Source organism: Ochotona princeps, chromosome 2 (genome assembly GCF_030435755.1).
Source record: "Ochotona princeps isolate mOchPri1 chromosome 2, mOchPri1.hap1, whole genome shotgun sequence".
Lineage (NCBI taxonomy): Eukaryota > Metazoa > Chordata > Mammalia > Lagomorpha > Ochotonidae > Ochotona > Ochotona princeps.
Window position 1 is genome coordinate 105,192,785 of NC_080833.1, and position 13,506 is coordinate 105,206,290.

General features: G+C 48.7%; 1 protein-coding gene across 1 annotated transcript; it reads right to left on the reverse strand.

The window, feature by feature from the left end:
• Positions 1–7,887: 7,887 nt before the first annotated feature.
• On the reverse strand, positions 7,888–10,338 carry MCL1 (MCL1 apoptosis regulator, BCL2 family member). The gene is made up of 3 exons (XM_004589174.4): positions 9,525–10,338; positions 8,973–9,220; positions 7,888–8,293 (listed from the first exon to the last, which is right to left on the reverse strand). The coding sequence occupies exons 1-3, from the start codon at positions 10,201–10,203 to the stop codon at positions 8,177–8,179; spliced, it is 1,044 nt and encodes a 347-aa protein (XP_004589231.3). The 5' UTR covers positions 10,204–10,338; the 3' UTR covers positions 7,888–8,176.
• Between the last annotated feature and the right edge of the window lie 3,168 nt (positions 10,339–13,506).

Below are 13,506 nucleotides of genomic sequence, written 5' to 3' on the forward strand. Positions count from 1 at the left end.
AGTTCCTTACATTTGTACAGGGCTTTAAGGCAAAAGTGATAATGAAAATATCTTTTAGACTAAAATATTTTTTAGTGTTGTTAAATCCTATTTATGTGGAAGAGGAGTAAGGCTTGAAATCCAAACTTTACTTGTTAAAAGTTCTACCTGAAAGCTTGGTTCACTCCTACAGGGTACCTTGCTATCAAAATGTTCAGTGATTTTGGCTACAGTGACCCAGCCCTGGGATAGTTTTAATTGTTGTTTTCAATTATTTTTTCATGACTTTTCAGCATTTCAGGAAGATCTTTTCAACCTGACACTTCAGTTTATCCTCAAGAAATTCATCCTTTCAAATGCAATCACTATTTGGTTCTGTGGAAATAATGACAGGATATCTGATCTCCTAAGGCCTACTATCCTACAGGATTCCCTATAGAACCCTAAGCAATTAGCACTCTGGATTCAGAACATTTTCTTTCTCCAGCCCCTCAGCACAGACACAAAGTTGTGCGCTATGTTAACATGCACTTGAAATCAAAAAGAAATGTCTTTCCACAAACTGGTGTTGGAAATTCTTACCAAGTCCTTATTCTATAGCATACCTTCCCAGTCCCAATGAATACTATCGGCAGATCCTTCATGGTTCAACCAGTTTTAGCGCCCACCAACTGCCAGGTAACCACGCACACCCCACCCCCACCAGGCTCCTCTGCAGAGCTGCAGCTGAAAGCAGGCCACATCCCACCCCACCCCCACCAGGCTCCTCTGCAGAGCTGCAGCTGAAAGCAGGCCACATCCACACACACCACCCCACCCTCACACGGGCGGCCAACCTCACTTCGATTTCGACACGTTTCCTTCTTTCTGTTTCTCTGCTTCATGAGGGATTTCTGAGAAATGAAAAATAAGCCACTTCCCACAGCCTTATTTGTAGTTTTGTTTTTGGTTTTTTCTATTTTTTTTTTTTTCTTTTAATGCTGAGGAGGAGGGGGGAGAAAAGCACACCATTTGAGCATATGCTGGTAATCCAAACTTCACACCCACCCCGCCCCCTCCCCGGCCCCACCTGAGCCGGCCCCACCTTTCCTTAGATGGGGCTTCCAGGGTCAAAAGGAAATAAACAAGACAGCAGTGACAGCTGCTGCCTCACCAGAGCCCAGCTGTCTCTGCCCCCATTTCCACCGAGGACCCAGTCGGTGGGAGTCACTCCAGGCAACCCAACAGATGGAGGTGTGGGCAGCAGAAGGGTAAGGCCTGCACCCTTCTGCACCCAGGGCACTCAGGGATGCAAAGCCACCAGTTCGGAAGCCGCAGTCAACCAGCTAAGTATGGGCCACTGTGAAAGAAGTGGCAGCATTTTTTAGAATCAGCTCCTTTTAGGCAAGAAAGCCAAGTATTAGAGCATACAACTGAAAGCCTGTCAAATCCAAGGTGAAACAACAGTTGAGCATTCTTTTCCTTGTCTTTCCCAGCACACCTTGTCCCAGGCTAACTTGAATAAACATCCACGTGACCACACGGGGTGGGAAGAACACCAAGTGGGGGTGGTGAAATTCTCAATGGAATGTAGCCCCAGCCAGTCCAGGGGCCTCTGGTCCAAGACCTCTGGCAGGGCCTGTGGATTTATGCAGGCGAAGAAGCCAAAACAATGAGCTCACGGGCAAGAATGCAGCCTGTGGGGAAGTCTGGGCCGCCAGAGCAAACGTGGTTTTTTTTTTTTTTAAATCAGGATGGGAATAGCAGTAATTCAGTCTCCCACAAGAACAGGATGGGGGAGGGGGAAGCTGCCATTCAGCATTTTGGGGTCCAGTTATAGATCTTTCAAGAACTGTTGCTTAATGAAATTCTGCTTATCAGTTAACATATGCTCCTCTTCTTGGCTAAGCAGCCTAGAGGGTGAGAGAGCCGACCACTGGTAAAATATGTGTTGCTGAGTGATCCAAGGGCTACTTCGAGGTGCTGTTTGGTCCACCAGCTCCGCTCCCTGGGCTAGAGATTCCTGGTGAGCTCCAAGCATGCTACTAACGCAGACTCTGCTGGACACAGGCCCTGGTTCCAGTGCCTGGGACCTTACCACCATGTTAAGAGAATCGAGCTTTGTTCATGAGATGCAGACATCTGAGGGAACCCAGTGGAAACCGGAGCTCTAAAAACAATCGGGGCACTCTGTTCAAAGCATGCCTACCAGCACCTGCCTCTCCAACCTGGAGCCCAAGATGGTTATTTACGATCCTGAGACCGTATGTTTAGGGTCACCTCTTTAGCATAATAGAGGAAAGAATGGAAACTTTTTCATTTCCTAAAATAAACACAATCCACTGAGTTCTATTTCATTAACCACCATATTCAGAATCCTATGAAATCAAAGAGGTTATCTTTTTATCCTAGCAGTGTTTTCTAATACTGGGAGAGAAGAACCACTCATGCACAGACCAAGTGTGACAAGGGGGAGGAAGGGAAGACTAAGTGAGAGACGCTCACAATCACCATCCACACGTTTCCTACAAAACAAATTTTTTTATTTGACTGGGGAAAGGGAGACTGTGAGAGGTTCCGTTCTTTGGTTAATTCCCCAAATGCCTACCCATTAAACAGTGCCAAGCCAGAGTGAAGTGAGGCCAAAACTCAAATCCCCATCATGTGGGCAGCACAGGGTCTAGGAACTTGTCTACTTTGTTTTGATTCCTACTTTATTTGAAAGTCAGAGAGAGCCCAGCGTGGTAGCCTAGCAGCTGAAGTCCTCACCTTGCACACACCAAGATCCCTCCCATTCAGGCGCTGGTTCTAATCCCAGCGGCCCCGCTTCCCATCCAACTCCTGCCTGTGGCCTGGGAAACCAGTCAAGAATGGCCCAAAGCCTTGGGAACGCACGCCCGCATGGGAGACCTGGAAGAGGCCCCAGGCTCCTGGCTTCAGATTGGCTCAGCTCTGGCTGTTGTGGCCACTTGGGGAGTGAATCATCTGATGGAAGATCTTCCCCTCTGGCTCGCCTCCTCTCTGCATACTTGGCTTTCCAATAAAAATAAAATCTTTAAAAAAAAAATCAGTTCCAGTCCTCTTTAAGGCTCAACCCCCAATTTACTTCTGTATTTTTTTTTTTTTAATTTGAAAGGCAATTGACATAGTAGATGGATCTATCCACTGGTTCACTCCCCAAGTAGCCACGACAGCTGGAGCTGAGCAGATTTGACGCCAGGAGCCAGGAGTTTCTTCTGGGTCTCCCACGTGGCTGCAGAGTCCCAAGCCTTTGGGCCATCTTCTACAGCTTTCCCAGGCCACAAAAAGGGAACTTGATGAGAACATGGAGCAGCCGGAATATGAAACTGCACTCATTCGGGATGCTGGTGCATGCAAGGTGAGGATTAGCCATATGGCTACCGTGCTGGGCCCTCTGAAGCCTTCTTAGTACCATTTACTTCCAGCTGTCACCCTGCTTTGTCCCACTCCTTATGGCTTTGTGAGTTGTGTTTTTGTTCACTCCTATTACTCTAAGCCATGAAGTGTACTTGGCCACTTTTTTGTATTCAGTATCAAGAATTCTTCAGCATGTATCTAAGAACAAGGACATTACCATACCCAACCATGGAACTTATTCAAGAAAAATGAACCTTGGAAGCCACACAGCAGGTTAAGCTGCCTCTTGGGATGTTTATATCAAGCCCAGTGCTAATTTGACTCCCAGGTCCTCTTCTGACCCAGCTGCCTGCTGAGGCATCTTAAGGCAGCAAATGAAGGTGTTAAGTCCTTGGGTCTCAATCACCTGTGTGGCTGGCTACCTAGAGGGTGCTCCTGCAGGCATATGGGGAACAAACCATCTCTCTCAATCAATCCCCCACTGCAAATACTACACACCCACAGGGGCACTTGGTCATGTCCTGGCTGTCACACCTCCCATCCAGCTTCCTGCTTGTGGCTTGGGAAAGCAGCTGATGATGGCCCAAAGTGTTGGGACCCTGCACCTGCATGGGAGACCCAGCTCTGGCCGTTGCAGGCAGTTGAGATGTGAACCAGCAGAAGGAAGATTTTTTTCCTCACTATCTTTCCTCCTCTCTGTGAATCTGCCTTTCCAATAAAAATTAAGTAAATCTTTAAAAAAAATCCCAATAAACACATTACAAACATCTTGTCCAAAGCACATTTAAATGCACCCCACCTACTGAACGTCATTGCTTAGCAGACTGTGTGCTCCCGTGCCAAGTGTGCCTGACTAGGAACAGAGTGTACACCTTACTGCCAGCCCAGAAAGAGGAAAATGCCAAGTACAGCCTCCACTGATGGCCACTGCCTTCACCAGCACAGGCTCAGGTGATTCTAGCTGAAGCACAGTACATCCAAGACCAAAGGCACTCACAAAGGGTCAATGCTATTTCCTAATGACCACAAATTACTATTCCATGAAGAAAGGAACTGCCTATTAGAAACAGGCAGGGCGGGGCTTCTCTTTTTATCTCTCCCTTCCCCCAGAAAGAGAAATGTAGGAACGTCTTACCCACTTTCCTGTAGCACTTGACCCGTTTTTCACATGTTCCTGTCTGGAGGTAGAACCCAAATACATGTTTCACAAAACTGAGACAACACTGTAGCAACTCTAAGGAGAAACGAGAGGCTTTCCAACCTTCACACTCAGAAGCAGCTAGAGTATGGCAGGGTGAAAAAAGTTCTGTAATCACTGCATGAGTGAATGAAGCAGCAAGTCAGGCTATTCTGTGGATTACCTTCAACTGTACAAGTAACCGTCTGTTTTAGTCATCTGGCCGGATATACACTACACACCAACTTTCTCTTTAATTTCTAGACAACTCATGTCAACTGTTAAAGAAAACAGTGTGAAGCAAGATCTGACTCCAATAGTCACAAAACAGGAACTGAAGAGTTTTTTAAAAAAGGTGTTGATTATTGGGACTCTCCTGGTTACTGTTTGACCCAAGGTTTACTGTGCAGAGTACTGCCACAGAAACAGCTCTGGCACCTTTGTGTTTGCCATTCTCTCCCCGCAGCGCCGAGAGGTCATTTGCTAATGGTAAAAAAAAAAAAAAAGCCACACACTTGCCAGCTTGTTTGGCTACAAAGAGGGGTTTCTGACTTTTAAACAAAACCGAATGAAGGAAGCTAGAGAATCCTGTTTGCATGATTAGCAAATGGTGCTCAGAGCTGCAAACCAGTATGCAAACCTTAGATTTGCACATTTCCATGGTGATTCAGCTTCCCTTTAGGTCACTGAAAATAGAGGCAGTTTCAGGTTCCAGAGGCGGACTCATCAGTAAGCACCTTGTCCCAAGAAGTCCAGCTTAAGTTTAGGTGTAATTTTCCATGTTCCATTTCAAAAGGTTAAGAAGCTAGAAACTGAATGACAGTAAGCCGCCTGGCCTAATAGCTTTCCCAACACTTGGTTACTCATAGGAAAACCAAGACAGGAGTTTTGACTGTTGTAATCAAGTGTACAGTAACTATTCTTAACTACAGTAGCAATACATTAAAAATCAACACCCGTAACCTGGACGAAATAAAGCAACTATCCCTCGTGCCAAGATGAAGCAGCTTTGTGGACCTGGCTTGCTGATCCACCTGCACCTGTTTTCTCAGCTGGCAAGGGCTTGCCTGAGTCGGGCAGGAGGGGGGGAGGGGAAGGACAGTGCTGATTAGAAAGGACCCACACCACACCTTACATTTGAATAAAAATTTATTTATCAGAACAGGAAATTGTATTTTACAACATTAATCTGCAGTTGGTCCTAATGCTTCCTGGCGCAGCTGTCCAAAGCACCAGCTGTGTAACCAGAACTAAAGTGGTCACACCCCATAATGCACATGCACAACGCCAGAGGGGACCACCCTATAGGACTGTGTGGTTTTCCCTGAGAGAAGCATAAAGACAAACAGAATTCATGGAGAGGCATCTTTCCAAGCAGTCCCCTCCTTTCCCCTAGGGGGGATTTGCCTGAAGGCCACAGCCAGTTGGCACCGAAGACCCCATGCCACTTCTTCCCAGGTCAGACACCAGATCCCCCCTCCCCACTGGGGCTCTAGAGGACCCGGATGACAAGGAGGGCCTCCTCTGTACTTTGGCAGTCCTAGCTAGTGAGCCATCAACAAGTGGGGTTCTTCCACACCAGCTGACACTTCTGCACTTACTTCCATAATTGGATAGTGGGGGACAGGCCTGAAGTTACCTTCTTAACCACTTCTCCTCAAGATTCATTAAAAACTACATAAAGTGCTTTTAGGTCTTTAGGGAGAGACATGATATAAATAAGTGGTTTAGGATCAAGAAGGATAAATACGTAGGTAAAAACAGCTCTAGAGAGTGACCTTGTGACTCCTGGGCAGCAGGCAGGGCCCTTTCCCCACTACATTCTTAGTCATTTTACTCACACCTGTTTTTATCTGGAGTCAGGGTCAAAGGCTAAAGTTTTCTTCACTCTCCAGCAGCCTTTCTGCCTCTGGGTTTTGACAGAGCCCACCTCTCGCTATAAACTGAAGTGAGCACATTCAAATACAAAGGAAACTAGAGAAAGCCACATCTTCTGAAAACTCCCAAGGAGATTTTTGAAATTTCCCAAGACAGGATAAAGAGCAGTAACTGAAAAGACATTGTTCCCATGGTCTCTCACCCCTTGCCTTTGCTGCTACAGTACCCCAACGTCACACTTCCAAATGTGGTATCAAATTCATTACAGACGCCCAGCTGCTGACTCCTGGGGTTGCTGGGGTTGGGGGAGGGATATTACCTAGTTACCTGCTATGGGTTCGTAATAAAAACGAACAGTAAATATTTCAAGGGTGGGCAGGAAAAGGTAAACGTGATAGAACATCGAGTCTGAAATTCAGAAAGATGCAAATGCACAAACCTGAAACAAAGCTTGGGAACCAACAGAAACAAATATTTGTTTTATTGACATACCAGGCTTGGTCCCTATTTAACAACCAAGCCTGATAATAGCACCATGGCTAGATTAGCTGGCTTTTCCAAGCCATCATTTTACAATTTATTAAGCCAACAAGGGATCAAACGTGTCTCCTCCCTCCACCTGATGTGTTCTTTATACACACACTGCTAGTAAGTTCTGTGGAACAGCTGAAAACATTCTAGCCTTAAAGATGAGCTCACAAACTCAGTTTAAATTTCACCAATTAAATTAGGTCAAATGCAAGAACTCAAATGAGTAGTTGCCCAATCAGAGCCCATAATTTGTACGCCCTAAGCCCCACTCCATTCCCAAACTTAAAAAAAAAAAAATCCACTTTGATTCAATTCTTGAAAACCTACATTTAACAAAGTGAAAGGACTTATTTCCATTTCCCAAACTCTCAATCCCAGGTTTCCAAAGAAAAACCTATCTAAGGAATACATACCTAAATCAGAGTGGAAAAATTAAAAAGCTGCATAGTTATGAATCAAATTCGTTCCACTAAACCAGGTTTCATACAATTACAACTGGTTCTGTAATACACTCTAGAACTGGGACAAAATTTAGAATAGAAAAGCTGTAAGAAAGTATGCTAACTAGAAGTAGCAAATTTTTCAAGAGGGTATGAGAAAAAACTAATGCCAACTAGATATTCCCCTTCATATTACAAAGATAATTTTTGATAAAAATATATACATTTTTACAAATACATGTACAAGTTTAAAAAATTTTCTATATTTTAACTAATTTCTGAACTTTCACAGTCAAGTATTCTTGCCATTACTAGACTAACAAACTTAGAATCATTCAAACAAAGCCAAATGGAAAAGGTGTGGAATTCTTAACTGGGACTTTCTGTTCTTTAAGCACACCCAGGGCACGGGAGAGCGGGAGCATCCCCTCACACACTTCGACAGCACCGAGCTGTCTTGTTATACTTCTATTGCATGTAACCGAAATTCATTCTGCACAGGTCACAGGCATTGTTAGTGCTTTCTTCAACACTACAGGAAATTAACATATTCACTGGGCAGATTTAATGAATTCTGATGAGACTGGCAAGCGGTCACTAACCGGTTCTCAACAGGGAAGATCAGGTCCTTCCACTCTGCCCGGCTCACTCCATCTACAAGTTCTCCCGGCTCCCCGGTTTGCTGGTTGCCGAAATGTGCCTTCTGTCAGAGAGTGAGTCTTCAGGGACACGACTTTCCCATGTGTTTATTCATGGAAGTGTGTCCTTTTTGGTGGCTGGAATTGGTTAAGGGTCAACTACTGCACTTGGAAGGCTATCTTATCAGATATGCCAAGCCCGCTCCTACTCCAGCCACACCTGCGAAGGCCAGCAGCACATTTCTGATGCCGCCTTCTAGGTCCTCTACGTGGAAGAACTCCACAAACCCATCCTAGAAAACACAAAAAGAAAAGCAGGTTTTCAAGCCTCCTGGGTTTCCACAGTGTTAAAAAAAAAAAAAAAAAAAAAAAAAAAAAACCGGCATACAAAGATTAATAAACACATCTGAGGTGCCCCTGGAGCTGAGATGGACCCATCTGTATCCTCCTCAGGGAAGTTCCAGACACACAATTCCAGAGTTCCTCACCAAGTGAGTACTGGGAGCAGTAACAGCTCAACTTGGCCACGAGTGAAATCATGCTCGTAGCAGGGCAATCTAAGAAAGAAACCTAAGAAAAAAAAAATACGAACAAAACCCTTGCTCTTTACAGTCTAACCACCTAGGATCTCAGGTGCGCAGCATTTCTCAATGCAGTTACATACATCACGCAACAAGACGGGGCAGGGTGTGTGTGTCAGGACGCAGGCTCCCCCCAGTTTAGTCCACCCCTGTGAGGGAGGGGGCCGCGCAGAGGGCCCCCAGGTGACTCCTAGCTCCTCTCGGGGACGAGGGACTGGTAACAGGCGCATCCAATTGCCTTACAACAATCAACACGGGGCTTTCAAGCCTGCCACCCACTTTGCTCCTGGGTGCTCACGACTGAAATTCACAGGAAGCGGCCAGCGGCTCGCCCCACCTTCTCGGGACCCCCCCCCCCCTTCCAGGCCATCCCACCACCAGGCCCACTTACCCAGCCTCTTTGTTTGACTAGCCAGTCCCGTTTCGTCCTGACCAACACATCGGTGATACTTTCCGCTAAGGGTTCGATGCAACTTTCTTGATTTATGCTCTTTAAGTGTTTGGCTACAAAAGCCCCGAAAGAAATGAGAGTCACAATCCGGCCCCAGTTGGTCACGCCATCGCTGAACACGTGAACCATCACTCGCGACAGAGATTTGACATCGTTTTCGTTTTTGATGTCCAGTTTCCGCAACATGCCTGAGGAAGAGAGAGGCTCGCAGGGTCCCCGCCGCCTTTGTCTGCACAGCCCGGGCGCTGCTCGCCGGCCCACCCACGACGGGGGCCCCCGCGGACCTCGAGCCCACCCCACTGCAAAGCAGCCATCCCACCCCTTCCGCTCTTGGAGCAGCGCTGCCATTTCCCAAAGGATCGAGGGCGGCGGAAACCATGACTCATGGGCCGAACACGCGGAGCTCGGCTACACCGACTCGCTTTCGTTTTCCACCCAAGCCCCGGGGCAGGGCGAGTCCAAGGAGCAACCCCGAGCCCCGCGCTCCTTTACCTTGGAAGGCAGTCTCATGTTTGCGCTGCACGCCGTCCCCCACCCGCCGCAGGGTCTCCAGCGCCTTCCGGCTGGTCGCGCCCGTCCGGCCCAGGGGCTTGGCGTCCTTGGCGCCGGTGGCCTGCTCCCGGAGGTAGCGAGCGATAATGTCCAGCGACTGCCGGTACAACTCGTCCTCCCCCACTTCCTCCTCGTCCGCGGGAGGTGGCGTCGAGGGCAGGGAGCCGTCCGTGCTGGGGGCCTTAGTGGCCTCCCCCACCAGCTCCAGCCGGGGAAGGACGGGCGGCCGCTTGCCCAGAGGCTCGGGCTCGTAGCCGTCCAGCTCCTCCTCGGGCGACATGATGGCGGCGCCGGCTTCCATCTCGTCGAGCGGCGTCGCGCGGCGGGTGTGCGCCCAGCACAGCAGCCTCGTGGGGGTCGCGCTGACGTCCGACCGCTCGGCGCCAATGGGCGCCGGCCGCGAGACCCTCCGGGCGGCCACGGGGCTCGCGCCGGGACTTCCGCCCATGGCCGCGCCGGCCTCCCCTCCCCCTGCCTCCCGCCGGCCCGGGGCCTCCTTCTCGGCGGCCAGGAGCCGCTCGCCCGAGGAGGCGACGCTGACGCCGCCGCCGGCTCCCAGCCCGGCACCCCCACAGCACATATTCAGCCCGAGGACCGCCTTTCTTCTCAGACCCAACATTTTTCAGTGATGGCGGCTGCTGGGGGGGCGGGGGAGGCCGGTCAACCCCGTGCGGATCCTCGGGCGATGAGGCTACGGGCGGCCGCGGGCTCGCCGGCTTTAAGGTCTCGACTTCTTAGGCGGTGCCGTACGCAAACTCGGGAAAGAAAAAAAAAAAAAAAAGGCCTTCCCGCTCCCGTAAAAGGAGAAAAGGGGCGGGAGCTTCCGGAGCTGCGCACGGCTCCCGGAGGGGGCGGTGCCTTCCGGCCGGCGAGTCCCCGGACGCCGGTCACGTAACGGCCGTTTTGGGGGTCCCCGGGGCTGCGGGGCTCGAGCCTGACCAGCACTGGGGGTTCCCGGGGCCGCGGGGCTCGGGCCGGACCCCGCACGCCGTGCATCGCGGACGGCATCAGGGCCCAGGCTGGACTGTGTGTCTGACGAAACCAGTCAGAATCACCACCCCCACCCCGGTCCAGCATTTTTGGAAATGGGAACACTCCATGGTCTGACCTAAACAACTGAAATATTATATTATATTATATTATATTATATTATATTATATTATATTATATTATATTATATTATATTATGTTATGTTATGTTGTTATGTTATATTAGCTGATAGTATATGTATTTCACATATATACTGAGTATATACTATATATAGAGATTGATTCAGCAATGCGCTGGAAAACAGACTTGATTCCAGCTTCCCTTCTTACGTTCTCCCCGCCATCTCTCTTCTCCAGCCCCCGGTGGCACCCCTTCTTTGAGCGCCCCACACTGTTTCGTACTGATCATTGTGGCAGCCCTTGCCGGGCATGCTGGTTTTGAGTTCCGGCTGTTCTGCTTTCCATCCGGCTCCTTGTTAATGCTGCACCAAGCAAGGTGGTCCAAGATGGCCCAAGTCCTTGGGACCCCTGCCACCTGTGTGGGGAAAGTCGGTGGGAGTTTCTGGTTCCTGGGTACAGCCTGGTCTACAGCTGGCTGTTGCAGCCGTTCACAGGATGAACCAATGGATGGAAGAGCTCTGTCACTCTTGTCTCCCAAATAAAATCATTTTTTTTTTAAAGATTTTGGGGGGCAGGGAAAAAAAGATTTTTTTTTTTGGGGAAGTGAGATATACAGAGAGGACAGACAGAGAGGAAGATCATCCATCCAATGAGTCACTCCCCAAGTGACTGCAAGGGCCAGTGCTGCACTGATCCAAAGCCAGGAGCCAGGAACCTCTTCCAGGTCTCCCACGCGGATGCAGGGTCCCAAGGCATTGGGCCGTCCTGCTTTCCCAGGCCACAAGCAGGGAGCTGGATGGGAATCAGGGCTGCTGGGATTAGAACCAGCACCCATATGGATCCCGGCGTTCAGGGTAAGGAGTTTAGCCACTAGGCCACACCGCCAGGCCCAAGATTTCTTTATTTTTATTGGAAAGGGAGATATAGACAGAGGAGGAAAGACACAGAGGAACATCTTCCATCTGATGGTACACTTCCCAAGTGGCCTGCATGGCTGTAGCTGAACCAATCCAAAGCCAGGAGCCCGGAGCTTCTTCCAGGTCTCCCACGTGGGTGCAGGGTCCTGAGGCCTTGGGCCATCCTCAACTGCTTTCCCAGGCAGGCTACAAGCAGGGAGCTGGATTAGAATTGGAGCCCATATGGGATCCTGGTGAGTTCAAGGTGAGGACTTTAGCTGCTAGGTTACCATGTTGGACCCCCAAATGAAATTTTAAAAGAATAAGGTGCATTGGCCTGGGGGCGAAGGTGGGGAATGGTAAGCTTAGGGTGGACCATGGCAGATAATGCACTATTCAAAGGATGGATCTGAGTAGTAACTGACATGGGATATGCAAGGCCAGGGAAGTAGGATGGGGCACAAGCATGAAAGCACGGAACTTTTCAAGGCCCTGGGGAGTCACTGGAGTACTGTGATGTGTAGGAGGACATTGTGACCCCACAAGGTCAGTGAGCACAGGATTACAGTTGATGGGACAATATTTGTATGATAAACAACTGAATGGATGTCTTGTGTGTGACTGATTGGATATCCTTTGCATGAGAACAACTGAATGGCTACCTTTGGTATCCTGATGCGATAACATTTGTATAAGAACAGCAATATACAAGACAAAAGGACTTCCAAACTAAGGCATAGAAACAGTTGATGGTTCTGTGGATGAACTAAGTATCTCTACCCTAATCCTGTATGACCCTCAGCATATAAAGTCTGTTGCCCCTAATAAATTTTGGCTATTGATCATCAGTCAGTAGTCCATGCGTGTTATTATCAGCTCCGTGCACCAAGTCCATCTCTGCAGGACAGCGACAGTGATGCACGCTGAGCTTGCATTTGTTGTAGCTTTCAGAATGGGCTAGAGCAGAAGTGGTGGAGCCTGTGGGTGACAGAGTAAGTCATGGTCTGTAGGGGTGTGGCCACATTGCACAGGATGTGAGTTCCTGGCCGCCTCTGGTGACTGGGACAGTGCTGCTGGGAGGCTGTCCTCGGAGCTTTCAAGGATACCTGGTCCTTACTGTTGTCCAGAAAACTCTGCATTTATCCACACTCTGTACCAAGAATGGCCCTAAGTCTTTAGTGTTAAATATACTGGCCACGGTCCCAAATCTTAAAAGAAAACAAACATGTTGACATCTGACCATGCAGTCTTTCTCCCAGGCATGCACAGAGTCCTTTGAAACGTTCCAGAACTATGAGCACATTTCCTCCTCAAATGTGCTTTTGTTTCAGTAACTCATTGACATCACTGCTTTCAAAATATGCTGGGGGAGGGGGAGAAGTTGCTTTCCCATGTTAGACCTAACACATATCTGACAGCCTTGTATTCTAGTCCTGATGAGGCCTCAGGCTGCATATACTTAATACTTCATGTTACTTTCCCTCTTCTAATTAACAGTCTTTACTATTATCCCTACTCCCTCTTTTAATTATGCCCCCCTTTGAAAATGAGCTGGGGCTGGAACAGTTGGCATAGCAAGCTCATCTTCTGTCTGAAGTGCTGACATCTCATAGGGGTGCTGATTCTTGTCCCATCTGCTCCACTTCTTTTTCTTTAAAGATTTATTTATTTGTATTGCAAAGCCAGATATACAAAGAGGAGGAAAGACAGAGAGGAAGATCTTCTGTCTGCTGATTCACTCCCCCAATGGCCGCAATAGCCAGAGCAGAGCTGATCCAAAGCCAGGAGCCAGGAGCCTACTCCAGTTTCCCACGCGGGTACAGGGTCCCTAGGCTTTGGGCCATCCTCTATTGCTTTCCCAGGCTACAAGCATGAAGTTGGATGGGAAGCGAGGTAGCCAGGATTAGAACTGGCGC

Bases quoted from the DNA above. Each gene is read 5' to 3' on its own strand.
- MCL1 (XM_004589174.4), bottom strand. From the start codon at position 10,203: ATGTTGGGTCTGAGAAGAAAGGCGGTCCTCGGGCTGAATATGTGCTGT. The intron at 9,221-9,524 runs GTAAAGGAGCGC...TCTCTTCCTCAG, and splicing joins ACATGAGACTGCCTTCCAAG to GCATGTTGCGGAAACTGGAC. The intron at 8,294-8,972 runs GTAAGTGGGCCT...TGTGTTTTCTAG, and splicing joins TAGTCAAACAAAGAGGCTGG to GATGGGTTTGTGGAGTTCTT.